This window comes from Acinonyx jubatus, chromosome C1, assembly GCF_027475565.1.
Source record: "Acinonyx jubatus isolate Ajub_Pintada_27869175 chromosome C1, VMU_Ajub_asm_v1.0, whole genome shotgun sequence".
Taxonomy (NCBI): domain Eukaryota; kingdom Metazoa; phylum Chordata; class Mammalia; order Carnivora; family Felidae; genus Acinonyx; species Acinonyx jubatus.
In genome coordinates, this window is record NC_069381.1 from 103933446 (window position 1) to 103954213 (window position 20768).

The 20768-nt window shown below is 46.2% G+C and overlaps 1 protein-coding gene across 5 annotated transcripts; it reads left to right on the forward strand.

Moving 5' to 3' along the window:
* The first annotated feature begins 483 nt into the window (after positions 1 to 483).
* Positions 484 to 18885, forward strand: PRUNE1 (prune exopolyphosphatase 1). Of its 5 annotated transcripts, XM_053214775.1 has the most exons (9): positions 1373 to 1613; positions 7572 to 7646; positions 8779 to 8871; positions 9406 to 9608; positions 12418 to 12602; positions 13201 to 13359; positions 13989 to 14083; positions 15915 to 16073; positions 18457 to 18885. In XM_053214775.1, the coding sequence occupies exons 3-9, from the start codon at positions 8833 to 8835 to the stop codon at positions 18883 to 18885; spliced, it is 1269 nt and encodes a 422-aa protein (XP_053070750.1). In that variant the 5' UTR covers positions 1373 to 1613; positions 7572 to 7646; positions 8779 to 8832. The 5 variants fall into 5 exon arrangements, with proteins under 5 accessions (XP_026912027.1, XP_053070750.1, XP_014933239.1 ...); XM_027056226.2 differs by lacking the exons at positions 1373 to 1613; positions 7572 to 7646 and adding an exon at positions 484 to 618; XM_015077753.3 differs by lacking the exon at positions 7572 to 7646.
* The last annotated feature ends 1883 nt before the right edge of the window (positions 18886 to 20768 follow it).

Here is a 20768-nt window from a genome sequence, read left to right on the forward strand (position 1 = left end):
GAGGGGCTTGCCCAGCACTGAAGAATTTCCATCAGGGCTTTCTGACCTGGTCAGCAGCTGGGTGATCAGCAGTGAGGGAGAGAGAAACAAGGAGAGGAAAACAACAGACCCTTTCTCTTCCCTCCGCCTGCCGCTGGAAGGGACGGAGCGCTTGTGCCTCTCTGGTGAGAACAGGGAAGAACACTGCCCTTGCTGAGCATGGGGAGGAGCAGGGCTGGACAGCAGCAGCCGGCTGGATTGGGCTTTCTCCCTGGGTATGGCGGGCCTTTGCTCTGGATCCACAGAAGCAGGGCCACGGAGCATAACATTTGCATATTTACTCATTTAAAGTTAAAAAACCCTGCTACTTTCTAAGTCCTTACTGTATCTTTTTTTTTTTTTTCTTTCTTTCTAGAAATGGAACTGGTTGGGCTGTGCCCCTGGTGGTGCAGAAGGTGTGGAGGACTCCCCAGGCTCTGGGAAGAGAGGCAGCAGAGAGAGAACTAGCTGAGCAAGCAGGAGATCGAATGAATACCCCTGTGCCCTGGTCCTTGTTCCCAGCACAGGCCTCAGCTTCTCATCAGTCACCTCCTCTCAGTTCCTAGGGGGGCAGGGAGGGTCCAGCAGGAAAAGCTGTCGGTAAGAAATAAAGGGATAGATCAATAAAGGAGGGGGTATTTGATGATGAGAGTACATTTATTTGTAGTAGTCTGCATACCGTGGAGCTGGAAGGTGGCAGTTGAGGGAGGTTGGAACCCAGCTCTACATTCTGAAGGGCTCTCCTAACTCGACTGGCAGGGCTGTGTCAGGATGAAACTTCAAGCAACTCTGAAGGCTGAAACGTCAGTTTGAACAATTAGGGAGGCAGGAAGCAAAAAACCCAGGTTACAACAGTCCAGGAAAAGGAGGAGACGTTTGCTGAGGCTATAGAAAAAAACAGGCCACCAAGTTGTAAAGCAGCAGGAGTTGGCAAGAGACCGTAGTAGGTATTAAAAAGAGATGTCAAAGATTATTCTATTGTTTTAATAACACGGACAATCAGAAAATTGGTGGCAAAGGGTCAGTTTGGTGAAGAGGAGAATTTGAGAAAGGAAGACTAAGAGCTGTTTTTGCCATGTATAATTTAAGACGTCAACCAGATGCTCCATGTAATGTATGGAAAGATGCTATACTTAGCCTGAGTCGAGAGGGGAAGTTCAGATGCCACAAATATAGGTCACACTGACACATATACATTTCTCTGTCAAATGAGTAATCTCGGAAAACTCGCCTTCCTTCGATTCTTGTGGCCATTTCGGAGCTTCTGAACTACGTTTCCCAGCACGCCCTGCGCCACGCCCCACTTCGTCCCTCCGGGAAGGGGTCCCGTGAGTCTCTGGGCGCAGAGCTCCGCCTCCGCCGCTGGGGGCGGGGCGACGTCGGACTCCAGGAGTGTCGGATTACGCACTTCCTCCGGGGTTGGGGCCGAATCGTTGTGTGGCGGGTTCGAGTCCCGCCTCTTGACTTTCGCCCCAAGCCCCTGAGTCCGAGGCGGGGAGCATTCGCCTGGTAACGTCTCCACGGCCAGGGGCGGTGGCACACCTTGGGACTTCGCCATGGAGGACTACCTGCAGGGTTGTCGAGCCGCTCTGCAGGTAACGGATCCCGGTCTGTGACTGTAAGGAATGGAGTATGAGGTCCAGGAAGAACGAAGATGTGGGATCTGGGGACCCCCGAGGGTGTGTGGGGAAGGAGCACAGAATTGTGGGGAGGGGGCTTGGGATCAGATCAGCCTTGGGGCCGGAGGAGTGAGGAACGAGAACCTAGCTCGGGGGAATGCTGCTCAGTCTCCCCGTTTTTGGCTCCTGCCTTTGGGGTTTCCCCAAGAGCTGGGAGGGGGAATCGTGGGTCTGGGAACTGCATCTGAGCCTCTGCTCGCTGTCGCCTGGGTCAGCTCCGTCAAAAGGTGAAGGACTGTGGTGCCGCCAGTCGCGCCCCGCGGGGTGTATTTATCCCTTTCTCCCCGCCCCTCTTTCAGTTCTCCGCTCTCGCAGGGCCTCCTTGGCCCATTGGCCTCCCTGTGAGCCCCGGGGGTAGGAGGGAACCAGTGTCCACAGCCTTATTGCCTCAGAAGGGCTGTTTTTGTCTGGCGGGCCGAACTCATTCTAGATTTGAGGTGGTCATGGTGTTTTACTTTAAATCTGGTTTTAAGCTAAACATGCTCAGTACTGCAGGCGTATCAGTTGTTGACCCAAAACTTGCATTCCTTTGCATTCAGTTTTCTTCTTTGGCCTTAACCCACATGTAAATTACGTAAGAATCCCTCGTCAGGAAGGGGTAAGCCCAAAGTGTGTTTGGAATCAAAACTATAAGCTTGATTTCTGAATGCTTTGTGGCTTATTTACGGTGCCCGGAGCTGGTTGGAATCTCCCAGCCATGCTGACTGGTCATGCACATTAGGCTGCTACTCCCAGTTAGCAGCACAAAGCTGACCAGACAGAGGCTGGAAGAGGTCCCTTGGCCCCTGCTACCTCAAGTGACACTGCCCCTGTGGAGACCTAGACAGATGGTTGACTATGCTTTCCTTTTGAAGTATCTTTATTTTGAAGTATCTTTAAACTCTGCAGATTCCCTTGGGCGACAGATTCTAGTCTTTAACAAATCCTTAAAGTCACCTCTTTCCTTTTGCAGATTCAGCTTCTGGCATAAATGAATGTCCTCACCTGAAGTATAGGTGACAAAGGACAATTTTAATACCAATTGCACCAAATTTTTCCTTGTGAAATACAAACTTTGGGAAAGTTGACCTAATGTGTAGGGCAGTTTGGAACCAATTCGTTAGGTTACATCTGATTTGCACCATAGGGAGCTCATTGGAGGACTAATGTAGAATCTTTGCAGCACTGTTCCAAGTACTATGCAGTTGGAACTCCCCCCCCCCCCCCCCGCTGCAGAACCCAAATGACAGGTCTCCTTTCTACCACTTGGTAAAGAGCTCTTAGATCTGAAACCTCACCAAATAGCCTTTCATTGCATGCATCTATCCTAAGTCGTCTTCACTCCAGAGTCCCCCCAGGTTAACAGTATATCTCCTACAGCAGTATGAAGCTGAAAAATACTGGATTTTTCCAGTATTGCTGGTATCCTGAGTTTTCTCTGCCTGCATTCATGCCCCAAGAAGCAAGATCTAGATCTTTATTTTTCCAAACTTGTGAAGTTGTATCTTAGAGTTCTTATTATCACACAGCCTAGCCGGGGCTGGAAGAAATGAGAAAATCAGACTCTAGGAATCTTAGTGGAGGAACTGGTGACAGGACATACAGGTGGTTGCCAACAATGTAGATTGCTTTTAATTTATAGGGTGCCAGGCTGGTTTAGTCAGTAGAGCATGTGACTCCTGATCTCAGGATCATGAGTTCAAGCCCCACGGTGGGCATATCACTTACTTTAAAAAAGTAAAAATAAATACTAGAGGGGTATTTGGGTGGCTCAGTCAGTTAAGCGTCCGATTCTTGATTTCGGCTCAGGTCATGATTTCACAGTTGGTGAGATCAAGCCCTGCATCAGGCTCCACTTGGTCAGCAGAGCCTGCTTGGGAATGTCTCTCTCCCTCTTTCTCTGCTCTTCCCCTGCTAGTGCTCTCTCTCTCTCAAAATAAATAAACTTAAAATAAATAAATACTAGATTGTTTTTAATTATAGAAGTAGTAAATGTACACAGTGAAAAGATTTAAATACAAAAAAGATACGAAATGAAAAAGATCGTTTATCTTCTCCCCATCTAATTCCCCAGAAGCTGCACCATGATTTCTTGTGTAAAGAGATACATGATTTAGACAGACTCTATTAGGTTTGAGTGTTTCTGTTAAGCTTTGGTATAACTTTTAGGGAAATGTGAATGCTTGACCTTTACATAGGATAGAGACAGCGTTTAACCGGCCAATTCTCCTATTGATTTATTTTTGTTATTTGATACCAGAGAAATTTTTTAATATATTTTTTTTTTTATTTGAGAGAGAGAGAGAATGCGTACTTGAGCAGGGGAGGAGGCTGAAGGAAAGAGAAAAAGAGACAGAATCTCAAGCAGGTTCCACACTCAGCATGGAGCCTGACGTGGGGCTGGATCCCATGACCCTGGGATCACGACCTGAGTAGAAATTAAGAGTCCGCACTGAGGGGCACTCAACCGACTCAGCCACCCAAGCACCCCTGATAACCAGAGAAATTTTCTACAGCCTCTGCCACAACGATAGCAAGATGTTCCATTTTATTTATTTATTTTTAGTGTTTATTTGTTTTTGAGAGAGACAGAGACAGAGAGATAGCACGAGTGGGGGAGGGGCGGAGAGAGAAGGAGACACAGAATCCAAAGCAGGCTCCAGGCTCTGAGCTGTCAGCACAGAGCCCGATGTGGGATCATGACCTGAGCCAAAGTCAGACACTTAACTGATTGAGCCACCCAGGTGCCCCTAGGATGTTCCATTTTAAAAGAAATCCTGTTTAACTAAATATCGTATTCATGGTGACTCATCTTTCATGTCTAGTGGATAAAAAACTTTGCTTCAGGGCGGGGCTGCGTTCAAGTATAGGTGGTATCCATCCAGCTGCCTTCGGATAATGTGTGTTGTCTGCCCTCCTGTATGCATAGGGCAGGAATCAGGAGTGGCCAGCTGTCCTTCTGACAGCACAGTCCTTTCCTCAATATCTATACCATTCTCTGTGCTGGGAGGGCTTCTCTATCCCTGGCTCTTTTTTTCCTTCCCTCATTAACTATTTTGTAGACTAGGTGTCAGACCATATTCAGCTTCAGAAGGGAAGTGGTTGACTTTGCCAGCCCTAGAGCCTATCCTTTCTCCCCACACGAGGCCACAAAGAACATCAGGACACAGTCATTGTTACTACCAGCTTTGGGTGTTTTTGTTTGTCTGTTTAAGAAAGAAAAGTTTATATTTACTTGGGGTGCTCAGATTTCATTTCTTCCACTGGCAGCTCAGGTTTCCTCCTGCTCTAAGTATAGCTATATCTGTCCTGAACTGTTCCTCTGATGGTCAGAAAACCAAAGCAGTTTGGCTTTGCTTTCAACTGGTGGGGGATGGGGGGAGAGGTGGAGGGTTAAAAGATACACACGCTCCTCCTAGATGAAGAGAAGGGTGCCTTATAAGTTGGGCAGCCCAGGACAGTTTAGTTTATTCAGATATAACCATTTATTGCACCCTTTTTTATCCTCACAAGTGTCCCCATTTGAATAACAGAATGTATGGTCACTAAGTCATAAACTATGTTAAAAGTTAAGATACATGCCCACGAAAAGAGGGCGAGCTCCTTAGGGTAGAAGCTCCATATGAGGGCTGCAGGTGCTGGAAGCTGGAGGTCTAGCGGAAGAGTATTGCTCTGGCCTGGGTGGCCAGGGGAGGCATCCCAGAGACAGGGCCTTCAGGTGGCATGAAGAGGCAGGGACCGGTAAGGAAAGGAGAAGATGGAAGGCAGCTACAGAGCAGACACTTATGGGTTATCTCATTTAATCCTCGTCACAACTGCATGAAATCGGTTACACGATTATCATTTTTAAATGAGGCTTGGAGAGGCCGAAGTCCCATAACAGGTAAGAAGCAAAGCTGGGAGGGGTGCCTGGGTAGCTCAGTCGGTTTCCGACTTAGGCTCAGGTCGTGATCTCGCAGTTTGTAAGTTCAAGCCCTGCGTCAGGCTCTATGCTGACAGCTCGGAGCCTGGAGTCTGCTTCAGATTCTGTCTCCGTCTCTCTCTGCCCCTCCCCTGCTCATGCTCTGTCTCTCTCTGTCTCTCAATAATAGGTAAATGTTAAAAAAAAAATTAAGAAGCAGAGCTGGGATTCAACCCTAGTCTGCGATCTCTTCACATGACAGTTCTGCCGCTTAAAGGGCAGAGCTGGGAATATACACAGCATGTATTGTGGGTGGTGAGTAGACCGGACAGGCTGGGATGATGGTGGACCGTGACAGGGGAGGGGAATGCCACCATAGCCTCTGCTCAGGCCTGCTTCAAGATGGGCTGAAAGCCCAGAGGACTCCTTTGATATTCATTCCTTTGGGTTGCCATCTGGGCTTGAACAAGCACAAGGGGCTAGTTATTCCCCTTCCTGTGGATATCCTCTCAGAGTCACAGAGTCGTATGTGGCGCCTACTTCCTTCTCTCCTGCTTAGCCCCCCTCCATGCTGGGGATCTGACCCATCCTCATTCAGCTGGAGCAGCACTAGTGTGAGTGAGTTTTGGAAAGTTTCTCAGCGGGCCCAGCACGAGGGGAGTCCCACTTGCTCTGCCTTTTCTCTGTTCCTCTTACCTTATTTCTCTAGAGTCCGGGCCATATGGCCGCTCGTGTTTACACAGTTCCCTTTCCAGTGAACACAGTGCCTCCCCTTGCTGCTTCAGTGAGCAAGCTATCTCCACAGTCACTTACCTCAAGTGCTGTGTTGTCACTCTGGTCTGCAGCCATCTGGGCAGTTCTCAGTATCCGGGAAACAGGGGGACTTTCTCCGGTATCCGAAGGAGAAATTGCAAGTTAGAGGAGTTAATATAGGACTGAATTCTCCCCTTATGTAGGAAAAGAGTTTAATATTGAAAAGAATCTCCCCTCCCTTGTGTCGTTCAGTGTGAGTGGGTCTGGCCTGCCACCCTCTTGAGGTAGGCTTAGAGAAATGGGTGCAGGGGAGAACCTAAGGGCGGACTTTCCCCGCAGGTCCTTTGTACGAAACCTCTGCCTTTTGTACTTCTCTGAGGGTGGGAGTAGGAGATGTGGGGGGTGGGGGGGTAGTTTAAAATAAAAAAACTTGTGTGGGGGGGCGCCTGGGTGGCTCCATCAGTTAAGCATCCAACTCTTGATTTTGGTTCAGGTCATGATCTCACAGTTCATGAGTTTGAGCCCTATGTTGGGCTCTGCACTGACAGTGTGGAGTCTGCTTGGGATTCTCTCTCTCTCTGTCTCTCTCTCTCTCTCTCTCTCTCTCTCTCTCTCTGCCCCTCTCCTGCTTGTGCTATCTCTCAAAATAAGTAAATAAACTTAAAAAAAACAAACAAAAAAACCTGAGGCACCTGGCTGGCTCAGTTGGAAAATCATCTGACTCTTGATCTTGGGGTTGTGGGATCCCATGTTGGGTGTAGAGCCCATGTTGGGTGTAGAAATTATTTAAATAAATAAAACTTAAGGAGAAAAAAAACCTGTTTAGTTACTGGATAGGGCGATTTATGCCACCAAAAGTCCTCTAAAATTGTACCTTTCTAGCTGTAGCTTTCTGGGGGAGGGAGGGTAACAGTGAAACAGGCAAGATGATTCTAGGTTCCCCCAGATTCCCTTTCTTCCTATAGTTATATTACTTGATAACTATTGCTTGCTATGTTTTGCTCCTCTGAACCCCATTCCTACTTTTCTAAACTCTTGGCATCTAGTAAATCTTCCCTGATTGAAGAAGTCAGAGTGTTTTGATTTTTACCTGAAAACCTAGCAGTTTTCAACTGGGAGTGATTTTGCGCTCCCGGGGAATATTTGGCACATCTGGAGACATTTTTGATTCTCATGACTGGGTGTGCTACCGGCATCTTGTGGGTACAGTCTGGGGTTGCTGCCAAACTTCTCCCACACAGGACAGCCCCTACAACAAAGAACAATCCAGGCCAAAATGCCACTGGTGCTGAAATTAGGAAACTCTGCTGTAACTGGTAGCTCTCATTTTGTTTTTATCTCTTCCTCTCTCAGAAGCACGCTGAGGTGTAAGTTCCAAAGTAAATTTGTAAGAGAGAATTCTTGTGCCCTAAACTGAGCCATGGACACAATTCTTAAAGTACCTACCTCTTCAGGTTGTTATTTAAGACTCTGATAGCTAGGGAGACACAAGGGAACAAGGTTAATACTAACAGCAGATATCCCTCCCTCCTCAGTTCTTATCAGCAGCTGGACTTTTCAAAGCTTTAAAAATAAAAGTTCCAGGGCACCTGGCTGTCTCAGTCGGTAGAACGTGCAACTCCTGATCTTAGGCTCATGAGTTCGAGCCCCACATTGGGTATAGAGGTTACTTTAAAAATAATAATAATGATAGTAATAAAGGGCTGGGGGCATTTTCATGGATTGGGTAACTGGATCATGGACTAGATTTTATTTTACCTTTATTTTCAAAAGCTCTTCGCCTCTTATGATTTAGAAGTGTATGGATGTTTTTCCCTATTTGAAAACAGCAGGGTCAGGGAGGAAACTGGGGTTGATGCAGCCTGACTATCACCTATCCCAACTGTTCTACCTTTGATTTCTCGAGTGCCCAAAGAGGCGTAAGACGTTAGAGAATTATTTACTGCTGTTCTTTAAGTTAACAATCAAGGAGGAGCGCCTGGGTGGCTCAGTTGGTTGGGTGTCCGACTTCGGCTCAGGTCATGATCTCACGGCCCATGAGTTTGAGCCCCGCATCGGGCTCTGTGCTGATAGCTCAGAGCCTGGAGCCTGCTTTGGATTCTGTGTCTCCCTCTCTCTCTGCCCCTAACCCACTCGCATTCTGTCTCTCTCAAAAATAAATAAATATTTTTTTTTTAATTAAAAAAAAACAATCAAGGAGACAGCGTAGTAGAAGAAAGGGCACTTTTCTACCTCCTGGTTGGATGTGGAATGCTTAAACTTAGCAACACACAGGTGGCCTGTCTGCTAATATCCACATCCATGAAATGAGGACTGTCATAAGATTGGCTGACCCACTTCCTCTGTGAAGATCAGTGAGAGGGTGTGTGGGAAGCCCTGCTCAGGTGTAAGGGCAGTGGAAACGGACAAAGGTATGTCTGCTAGCATCCCATTCTCATTCCTCAACAGGAGTCCCGGCCGCTACATGTTGTGCTGGGAAATGAAGCCTGTGACTTGGACTCCATGGTGTCAGCTCTTGCCCTGGCTTTTTACCTGGCAAAGGTGAGTACTTAGCAACAGAGTCCTTGAGAATGAAAAGATCTGGATCCAAGACTCAGCTCTGCCACTTTACACCAGTTACCCTTGGGTCAGTTAAATCCCTTAACCTTACTGAGTCTCAGGTCACAATCTCTAAAATCTGAAATGATGCTATTTTGCAGTGCCCCTGGGAGGATCAAATGAGTAGATGTATGTTGAAGAATTTGTAAATCATAAGGCAAATTCAAGCTGTTTATTATTTGAGTTCTTCTGGGTACCAGTGATCTCATGCCCAGGTCAGCTCTTAAGGATTAATAATCCCTTCTCCGCAGCATCTAGAACCAGGTCTTTTCCATGAATTGTCTTCTTGACCTTCATGTATACTAAGAAGGAGAGAGGGCAAGAGTTGTCCTTTTGTTTTTATCAACTGGGTAGTTGTGGCTTTGAGAAAGGCAATTACTTCCCCAAGATCATATCTCCTCTGGTTCCAATAATCTTGTTACTTTTCCTGTCTATGCCAAAACATTGCCATATGTTCTTTTCACTTTCCTTATCCAGACAACAGAGACTGAGGAAGTCTTTGTGCCAGTTTTAAATATAAAACGTTCTGAGCTACCTCTACGAGGTGACAACATCTTCTTCCTTCAGAAGATTCACATTCCCGAGTCCCTCTTGATTTTCCGGGATGAAATTGACCTCCATGCCTTGCACCAGGCTGGCCAACTCACCCTTATCCTTGTTGACCATCATGTCTTACCCAAGTAAGTGGAAGGAAGTTAAGCCAATATTTAACATGTGCCATGTTGAGCTCTGATGAGTAAGAAATAAAGAGAGGAAGAATTTCTGCTCTTGGGGATCTCACAGGCTAATTGCAATTGCTGGGTTATATCAGATATAGAAAATCAACAGAAAATATTGTTAGTTCTCCAGTTATGCAAGTAACAAAAAGAAATAGAAACACAGAGAAGTCAAACTAAAGGATAACTCAGAAATAATTTAAATCTGCCTTTAGTACCATTATTTTGTGGCAGATTCACCGTAACAGAAGCCTTTGAATAATGGTTGCAACTGTTTGGGTTTTTTTTAATATTTTTTGAGATGAGAGCATGTGTGCAGATTTGGGGGAGGGGCAGAGAGAGGGAGAGAGATGGGGACAGAGGATCTGAAGTGGGCTCTGCTCTGACTCAGACTCACCAACTGTGAGATCATGACCTGAGCCAAAGTCCGATGCATAACTGACTGAGCCACCCAGGCGCCCCAGTTGCAGGTCTTTTTAATTTTAATCTTTAAATATATTTTTATTTTCTTTTAAGTTTATGTATTTATTTTTAAGAGAGAGAAAGCATGTGTGTGTGGGGTTGGGAGTAGGGAAGGGACACGCAGAGAGAGAGAGAGAGAGAGAGAATCGCAATCCACATTGTCAGCACAGAGCCTGATGTGGGGCCTGATCCCACAAACCGTGAGATCATGTCCTGAGCTGAGATTGAGTCAGATGCTTATCGACTGAGCCACCCAGGTGCCCCAACTCTTTTTAATTAAAAAAATTTTTTTTTTTTAATTTTTTTAATGTTTATTTTTAAAAGAGAGAGAGAGAGACTGAATGCGAGCAGGGGAGGGGCAGAGAGAGAGATAGACACAGAATCTGAAGCAGGCTCCAGGCTGTAAGCTGTCAGCACAGAGCCCAACACAGGGCTCGAACTCACAAACTGTGAGATCATGACCTGAGCTAAAGTTGGACACTTAACCGACTGAGCCACCCAGGGGTCCCTTTTCTTAATTTTTTTTTTTCAACGTTTATTTATTTTTGGGACAGAGAGAGACAGAGCACGAACGGGGGAGGGGCAGAGAGAGAGGGAGACACAGAATCGGAAACAGGCTCAAGGCTCCGAGCCATCAGCCCAGAGCCTGACGTGGGGCTCGAACTCACGGACCATGGGATCGTGACCTGGCTGAAGTCGGACACTTAACCGACTGCGCCACCCAGGCACCCCCCTTTTCTTAATTTTTAAAAAGCAAAATTATTTTGGGGAGGCGCTTGTGTGGCTCAGTCAGTTAAGCATCTGACTCCTGGTTTTCAGCTTAGGTCATCTCACAGTTTGTGATTTCAAGCCCTGTATCAGGCTTTGTGCCAAGCAGCTTGGAGCCTGCTTGGGATTCTCTTTCTCCCTCTCTCTCTCTCAAAATAAATAAATAAAATTAAAAAACAAAAAAACAAAATTCCTCCACTTACGCTCTGTTTCTCTCTCTCTCAAAAATAAATAAACATTAAAAAAAAAAAGTGGGGGGGTGCCTGGGTGGCTCAGTCAGTTAAGCGTCTGACTTTGGCTCAGGTCATGATCTCGTAGTTCATGAGTTCGAACCCCACGTCAGGTTCTATGCTAACAGCTAAGAGCCTGGAGCCTACTTCGGATCCTGTGTCTCCCTCTTTCTCTGCCCCTCCTCCACTTATGCTCTGTTTCTCTCTCTCTCAAAAATAAATAAACATAAAAAAAAATTTTTTTTAAAGCAACATTATTTCCTACAAAAGAAAATATCTCAGTGTCATTGTGACGGGTGTTAGCCGTGTGTGGTAACTGACCCTCGAGAGGACAAATAGGTGTGTAGAGGATAGAGTGGTAAAATATACTGGAGGGGAGCAGAGGATACGAGGGAAAGTTTCCTGAGAGTTGACCCTTGATCTCACTCTTGAGTGTTTGCTCTTGGAATGGGGAGGTGAGGTAGTTAGGAAGAGCATCCAGGCAGAGAGAGGAATTAATAAAAGCAAAGGCAGGCAGGCATGAAATAGCATGGTAGATTGGGAGAAATGGAATTTGTTATGCACGGCTGGAGCATAAAATGTGACCCAGAAGTAGGACATAGGAAGAGGTGAGACTAGGGAGGGGGGTGGGGCTAGATTTTGGACACCCTTTAGGCCCTGCCAAGGAGATTAGACTTGATGTTAGGATAGTGGGGAGCTATTGTGAATTATATTTTATCCAGATCCTGACAGAATCAAATTTGCATTTTTCAGATGATCACTCAGCAGCTTTGTGGAGGATAGCTTAGGAGGGACTGAGACGGGAAGTGGGTGTTTGGTTGGGAAATTGTTGGAACGATCTAGGTGAGAGATATTGAGGGCTTAGAATAAGGTGATAGCAGAGGGTTGGAAAGGAAGAGACGGATAAGGATTGAGGTAGAGTCCATAGGATCTGGTGAACTGTGTGCCATTTGGGTATTAAGCAGATTGAGTGACAGGAGAGACTGAAATACTGGGTGCCAAGCGTGTCAGTCGGAAAGGCAGCTCCTAAGGAGATCAAATACGTGGATGAGATGCTTGTCGCTGATACTTCACCAAGTTCACTTATATACTATTTTTTCCCGTTTATATACTATTTAAAGATGACTTCGGTTCTCACATGAAAGAAAAGAATTGAGAGCAGTGAGGCCAAGGTGGAAGTGACCAAAGTTCTTAAGTGTTTGCCTAAGATGTGCATTTTCCTTCATGGGTGAGGTGGAGCTTTGGTTACAAGCAGCTGGAGTCCCCCCACCTATCTTTCTTTCTCTTTTCCCCACACCCACTTTCCCACACAGAAATGACTCGGCCCTAGAGGAGACAGTTGCAGAGGTGCTAGACCATCGACCCATCGAGCAGAGACACTGCCCTCCCTGCCACATTTCAGTTGAGCTGGTGGGATCCTGCGCTACCCTGGTGACCGAGAGAATCCTGCAGGGGGCACCAGAGATCCTGGACAGGCAAACTGCAGCCCTTCTGCACGGTGAGGGTGGCTTTCGGGTTAGTTCCTCCGTGTCCACCCCAGAGGAGAGTGGAAACATCTAGCCTCTTCTAGCTTAATCATACCCTTTCAAAGCTATCCAGCTCGTATCAAAGGCTGGGTTCTTTCAGGGGGCAATCAGGCATGAAAAGGCTGTGGTGAAAGCAGAAAGGAAGACAGACCTAGAAGCTGCCTGTTGGTGGCTATGTGACCTTGAGCAAAGATTTCTCAACCTTTCTTGTTCTCATTTTCTCCATTTGTAAAAAATAAAAGAGAGAGAGAGAGATTGAACTAGACTATCTCTTCCAACTTCTAGGTTTTTTTAATGGAATTTGGCTACAGAAGGGAGATCGTGTCTCTCTGACTCGGTCTCAAGATCTCTGAGGGTTGAGCTGCTCAGGCACCCTTTCTGCCTGCCCACATTTTAGTCTGGAATTGGGTGGTCTTACTCAGCACATAGTCCCAGTTCCTCATTTCGTTTCCAGTGTGTTTGCTGCACGCTCTTCCCTGTATTATGTCCACCTGGTTGGAGGGTTGTGTGTGTTCTAGTGGTTGTGAATGGAAGGCCATAGGATTTGAGTCCTGCCTCCTGCCTCCACAGGAACAATCATCCTGGACTGTGTCAACATGGACCTGAAAGTTGGAAAGGCAACCCCAAAGGACAGCAGATATGTGGAGAAGCTGGAGGCCCTCTTCCCAGATCTGCCCAAGAGAAATGACATCTTTGATTCTCTACAAAAGGCAAAGTTTGATGTATCAGGTGTGAAACAGTAAACTGACTTCTCTCCCTCCCGCATGAGAAAACAGATGGACAAGCCTTGTTCACAGTATTTTTGAACACTATTGAAACAGTTTTCAGAGCATGTATAATGCTTTAATCAGAGAGAACCGAGGTAGTATGTGAGTCTGATCATGAGCTAATCAATTGATTTACTATCCTGGCTAATGGGTAGGAGAAGGAGGAATATATTAAGAGTGTCAGAGGTTTCTGGGCTAATCAGAAAGTATATGAGTAAAATCTGCTGAGGGAATGCTAAATTATCTGAGTGAGATCTAGATAATTGTTTAGGGAAGCAGAAGAAACATTTAGGGTAAATATACAAAGGACAAAGGAAGAGAACCAAAAAATGTCCATAATTTGTTACCCAGATACTACCTATTGACCTTAAAAAAAAAGTACCACATGTACTTACAGAAGGTTAAAACAACACAGAAAGGGGTAAAATAATCTGTTTATAATCATATAATAATTAGTTATCTCCCCTATTCATTGGCCCAAGGAGAGGCTGTGTTTGTTCTCACCTTTGACCCATCTTGGTGTCCTCACCTTCCTGGGCTGGGGACCCTGGGCTCTCTTGTTTGACCCCTGGTCTCACATTCACTGTCTAGGACTGACCACTGAGCAAATGCTGAGAAAGGACCAGAAGACCATTTGCAGACAAGGCATTAAGGTGGCCATTAGTGCAATATATATGGATTTGGAGGTAAGAGCAAGGCGTGGGTGGGGAGAGAAAATCTTCAGTTATATATGTAACCTTGCCCCTCATTGCTGGCTCATCTCCAAAATAAATCTTGTACCCATGTACCTTTCCCTTTCAGCAGACAGGTCTGCTGTCACTCCCACAGTCCGTGACCTCTCACTGCACTACAATAGCCTGCATACCGGTTTCCCTGCCTCTGCTCTTGCACCCCTACAAACCATTCTCCCCATAGCAGCCAGAGTCATGTCTTTATAAGGTGTAAGTCTGAAAAAACAAAACAAAACAGATGTAATTCTGATCACATCAGCTCCCTTCCTTTGCTGCCTTTTCATTGCGCTCCTGATAGAATCTAAAGGCCCCAGGCTGTCTAAGTCAGAGGTGCGTGCAACTCCTGATCTCAGGGTCGTGGGTTCGAGCCCCACGTTGAGTGTAGAGATTACTTAAATACAACTTAAAAAAAAAAAAGAAAAAAAGAATATAACAGCCCTACTGTGGTTTACAGGACCCTCCTTGATTTGGCGCGCTCTCTCTCTCTCTCTGACCTCATCTCCTTCCAGCCCCACTCCTGTACTCACAGTGCTATAGCCACACTCATTTTCTTTCTGTTCATGGGATCCATTAAGCTCATTCCCACCTCAGGGCCTTTGCACTGGCTTTTCCCTCTGCGGAGCTGGCTCTTCCTTATCACTCAGGTCTTAGTTCAGATGTCTCGTCTTATAAGAGGTTTTTCCTGACCACTGTGACTAACATAATATCCTTCGTGCTCAAAAATCTCTAAAATATTTTAAATTTTGTTTTATCCTTAGCAGTTAATGGACTGAAGTGATCAATTTCATGGTTTCCTTGTTTATTGTCTACATTCCTCTGCCAGTTTATCAGCTCCACCAGGGCTGGAGCCCTGTTTCTTCTGTTTCTTCTGTATCGGCACCTTTGACAGTACCTGGCACATAGCCGGTGCTCAGTAAATTTTGTTGAATGGGTGAATGACTGTAACTTTGATAACGGCATTTTACTACCTGGTTCCATATCATATTCATTTTAAATCATTTGGCAACTGGATCTGAACACATCCTGCCATAGTCTGTACAGCTTTCTATAAATACTGTGTAAAACTACTGAATAATTTTAATAAAACAAAATGGCCTGGTCTTTTCCCTTGCTGCCTAGTTTGGGAAACAAACATATGAGTAGAAAAGGCTTGCCAAATAGCATAAATTGACACAGTGAGAAATTGACACGTGAGATATGCCAAGGACAGAGAAAAGCCCTGATCTGGATCGGCTGGTAGTAGTATTCAGTAGAGGAAATACCACATGAGACTTTGGAGAAGAGTAGAGATTGGCAAAGAATGAAGAGCCAATGATACACTTGTCCCGTGTGTGTTACCGGTGTGTGCCATTGTTCTATTAGAATGAAAATACCCATGAGGCGAAGACCTTGCTTAAAAAATGGCAAGAGCAGGAGGGCGTTGTACGTGCCAGGCATGTTACATACGCAATCATGTTTTAATTCTTAAAATAGGCACATGGTAAATGTTTTATCCTCAAACTTAAGTCCAGGGAGGTTGATACAACTCCTTGATGGTACAGCTAATAGTTACCTATCAGAGCTGATCTTCAAACCAGTTCTGTCTGAACGCAAAACCTATATTTTCCCCATACTACATACTGCTTCCTGGCACACAGAGAACACAGAGTAAATATTGGATACCTTTTTTCTGGAGAACAAGACCCAGGTTAACATGGAAAGATACCCTTTGTGAACACGTTTTGTTACTGGTGACAAGGAGAGTCCAGCGGTAGCCCTTTTCATTGCCCCATTTCTTCTTTTTCAGGCCTTCCTGCAGAGGTCTGGCCTCATTGCAGACCTCCATGCTTTCTGCCAGGCGCACAACTGTGATGTCCTGGTCGCCATGACTATCTTTTTCAACATTCACAATGAACCAGTGCGGCAGCTGGCTATTTTCTGTCCCCATGCAGCGCTCCGAATGATGGTGAGTCTCTGTCTCTTCTCCAGCCTGAGGTCCCTACAGAGCTCTGCTTGTGAGCACTGCCCAGTGCTGTAAAGACCTCTGCTTGGTTTTTGTGTTTACACAGAAGTCCTTTGACCTCTTTCCAGAATCCTCCCTCCCTGCCCTTCCCCATTCTCTCTATATGTGAATAGCCTTAGTCATACTGTTAAGAGAGATTCAAAGGGAATTAGAGACACAGTTCCCACTTAGAAGGACCTTGAAATCAGATTAAAAGACAGTGTTATAAATCTGGAGTTAAAATTCGATTCTTAGCCTAATCTTTAATCTTCACCCCAGAAAATCAGTTCCTTCCTTTTTACCCTATGGCCTTGAAAATGGGAAACTCAAGAGAAGCCTTTTCTACTACTTAACCGTGCAGCGATGAATGACAGTGTCTAATGCTAATTCTGTAGAAAAGGGATTGAAGCACAGGTGTTCCTTCCTGATCTGTTTGGCCACCTTTCCCACTTCTTCCCCTTTCTTTTCCTCTGTTGGTTACTGGGCAATTAGCCCAGGGAAGAAGAATTTAAAAGTGGACGCGAGGGGAACCTGGGTGGCTCAGTTGGTTGGGCGTCCGACTTCAGCTCAGGTCATGATCTCACGGTCCGTGAGTTCAAGCCCCACATGAGGCTCCGTGCTGACAGCTCAGAGCCTGGAGCCTGCTTCAGATTCTGTGTCTCCTCCTCTCTCTGCCCCTCCCCTCCTCATGCTCTGTCTCTCTCTGTCTCTCTCTGTCTCTCTCTCAAAAATAACATTTAAAAATTAAAAAAAAAAAAAGTGGACGTGAGTCAGTCCAGGGACTTTGGGGTTTATTGGGCTACGTGAAGGCTGCTAAAGACTGGTCTGCATACAGCCTGATAATCTTTTGCATCCATGGAAGGTATGTCACCCTTCCTTCTCTTCCACAAAGCAAATGTGATTTCATTCAATGGAAGGTAGTTTGGCACTGTGGAAAGAAGTAGTTTTTGTGTTTTTGGGTTTTTTTTAGCGTTTTTTTGAGAGAATATGAGCAGGGGAGGGGGAGAGAGAGAGAGAAACACAGAATCCAAAGCAGATTCAACTAACTGAGCCACCCAGGTACCCCAGAACTACAGTTTTAAAAGGCAGATGGACACGTTTTCTGTCCCAGATTTGCCACTTACCTGCTCTCTGAGCTCAGGCAAGTCAGTTGACTTCTGAATCTGTACGTGGCATAGTATTACCCACTGATTAGCCTGATGTGCTCATTAAACCTAATATCGTACGTAAAGTACATTGCTGGGCACAGAGTAAGCACTGAATAAATGGTGGCTCTCACTAATCGTGTCCAGAAGGAAAGGGTGCTTTGGCCATGGGAAGTGTCTCTCCCACCTTCCTAAGTGTCCCCACCTTCCCCCCCCACCACACCCTTGCAAAGTTCTGCAGATAACAGAGGGTTCCCCCACTGTCCAGGCTGCCTCTGCACTGGGAAATGGGAAAGAGGTTTCACAGCGTGTCCTGCCATTTTGTCTCTTCCTCCTCTGTTGGAAACGATAGAAGAGAGTGGTTTAGAACACTGGTTTTGGTGGCAGACCTGGCTTCAAGTGTCAGTTTTGCTTCATTCAAACTATGACCTTAGGCAAGTTACTTCATCTAAGCCTCTGTTTCCCTACCTGTGAATGAAGGTAATACTAATCCAAATTTTAGAGGGTAGTTGTGACGATTAAATGAGGTTAATATGTGGAAGTGGTCAGGCTCAGCACCACGCCTGATGTACCTCCCACCCCCAGTTTGATCTGTTCATTCTTTCTGCCTCTGTCTTGCCCCGGACCTCAGTCTACATGTGTGTCCCATTCTAGCTAAGGATAGAGTTCAAGTTTTTGAGCACAGATATACACTTGGAAACAACACTAGGTCAGGGGGTCCTGGGTTCTGGTTCAGACTCCCATCATCTACGTGCTTTTGCTCAAGATGCTTAATCTCTCCAGGCTTGGGTTTACAAAAATTAAATATATGATCTCAATTGGGGCGCCTGGGTTGCTCAGTCGGTTAAGCGTCCTATTTCAGCTCACATCCTGATCTCGCAGTTCATGGGTTCGAGCCCCGTGTCTGGCTCTGGGCTGATGGCTCAGAGCCTGGAGCCTGCTTCGGATTCTGTCTCCCTCTCTCTCTGCTCCTCCCCCACTCACATTCTGTCTCTCTCTCTCTCTCTGTGTGTCTGTCTTAAAAATAAACATCAAATGTTTCTTCTGTTTCTAAATACTATTTGTATTCGCAGTAATACTGAACTCTGGCTGATTTAATCAAAAGTGTTTCTCCTTCTATAAGGGAAGCCTCTAACTTAAGAGACCCCAGCTGTTTGCTTCACCACCTCACGTACCATCTCCCCATCTTGTCTCCTCTTTAGATCTGTGGAGTTCTGGAATGCTCCCACTCTCCGTCCCTGAAGCTGACTCCTGCCCCAAGCACCCACCCTAACCTCCAGGCCTATCTTCAGGGCAACACCCAGGTATCTCGGAAGAAACTTCTGCCTCTGCTCCAGGAGGCCCTGTCAGCATATTCTGACTCTGTGAAGATCCCGTCAGGGCAGCCCGAGACCGAGGGTGTGTGCAGGGAGCAGGCGGACAAGGACTTGGACAGGGCGGGGAGCTCCCTGGTGCCTGGACTGAGTCAAGATGAGGAGGAGCCTCCACTGCCCCCCACACCCATGAACAGCCTGGTGGACGAATGCCCCCTGGATCAGGGGCTGCCAAAACTCTCAGCTGAGGCCATCTTCGAGAAGTGCAGTCAGATCTCACTGTCACAGTCGACTGCTGCCTCACTGTCTCAGAAGTGACTGCTGGGGGCGGTCAGGGTAGGGAAGGCGGTTGCTCGAACCACCTCAGTTGCACGTGTTGAGATGTGTCAGCAGTTCTGACTTCGGTGCTCTGGGGTCTGGTGTACTGTTTTCGTGAACCTGGGAGGAGAAAGAAGTGAAAAGAAAACAGTTGCTTGAGGGATGGCTTTTGGCCTTTTCTCCAGATCTCTACCCATTAGACAGATTATATTATTTAATTTAATTCTCCAAATCTGCACTGACTCTCCTCTGTTTCTCGTTGGCCAGGGGCACAAGGTAGTACCTGCATAGCTGCGGCAGAGCGGCACAGGAAAGCATACCCCAGCAGTGCCCTCAGTAAGGCTCTTCAACAGAACCGGTATCTCTCATGAAACCAAGCAATCATTGTCTCCTTGTATTCATTTATTCTCTTATTCATTCAGGTATTTATTGGTTACCTCCTTTAAGCTAGATAGAAGAGAGAGTGTGCTTTTGGAAACTTCTCTTGCTGTTTTCAGCCTTCAGCAGAATCCGGCCCCATGATTCCTCTTTCTGCCCCCAGTTAAGTGGTGGTGTCTAAGGCCGAGGTGGCCACAGTTGTGTTCTGAGCTCATTCTGACTCTTTTAGGATTGTTGGGAGGCCATTATCTTCTGTCCTGGTCAGCTGGCCTGGCTCTCAGTTTCTGGGATACCCCAGAGCCACAGGGACCCTGAAAAGACCCAGAAGACCCCTGGTTCTTGAGAGTTCAGGAGACACCCAGGAAGGCCTTAAGACCACATAGGCACTCTTCCCAAAAGACAGCAAAAGTGCAGTGAGAGCCCCGGCTCTATGCCCTGCTTTGGTGGCCCCAAATTCCTTGTCCATCTCGTTCTCTTCTTGTTCATATCGAAGGGAACATGGAGTTCTAATACTGAGTGCCGTGAACTATGTCTCTCTTGGCAAGACCCTTCATTTCTCTAGGTCTCATTTTCCCCATCTGTAAGAGCAAGGGTCTGGACTAGATGTTCTCTGGTATTCTGGGATCTGCCTCTTTTGCCATCTCTCCCCTGCTTCTGTGTGTGTGTGTGTGTGTGTGTGTGTGTGTGTGTGTGTGTGTGTGTATTTTATTTCTGTTTTCCCTGGGAAAGCTCAGGGTGGGTGAATTGTATTTATATGTGATTGTACCAAGGGACTCAGCCTCATGTAGCATGTACAGGGGTGTGATTCATACCGTAGTGACCCACAGAACACTCCCCCACTGACTCGTTCTGCATGTGTAGAGTCTCCCTTTTGCCTTCAGACCAACCTGCTCCCCTTTTTCCTACCCCACGGCCCTATTCCATGTAAGTTGCCAGTGGTTCCACCGAACAGTGGGATGTGTGACAGTTTTGGCATGACGTCTTCAGTAAGAGGGGGATGATGTGACTTCGCTTTAGGGGATGATGTCTGTAGCCATTGGAAGGTAAAAATAGTTGTGTGATTTCTGAACCAAAGGAATTTATGTTTTGTAACTCGGGTACCTTATTTTGCATTTTGTTAAAGTATTAAATACTTTTTTTTTTCCTGTTTGGGGTCTCATTGTCTCTTTTTATAACTGTAATCAGGCCCTTCCCTCTGATAATGGTTTCAGTCTCCTCAAGACGCATCTCCCTTCTTCCTGCTCTAGGGGATGGCTCCCTTCATTAACTCTTTTTGGGAATGAGGAGTGACAGCCTTCTATCTCTCCTTATCCTCAGCCTTTCATTTGTTTCTTCTTCTAGAACCCAGAACGCTCCTAAAGATGGCTTTCCCAATCTTGCTTATGCTCAAAAAGTGGGGCCAAGATAGTCTCAAAACCAAAATATTTTTTTACCACTGTCTTTTGCTTTTTGGTTTTTTTTTTTTATTTTTTTGTTTAAAGAGCAGCCTCCAGGTGGCTCAGTTG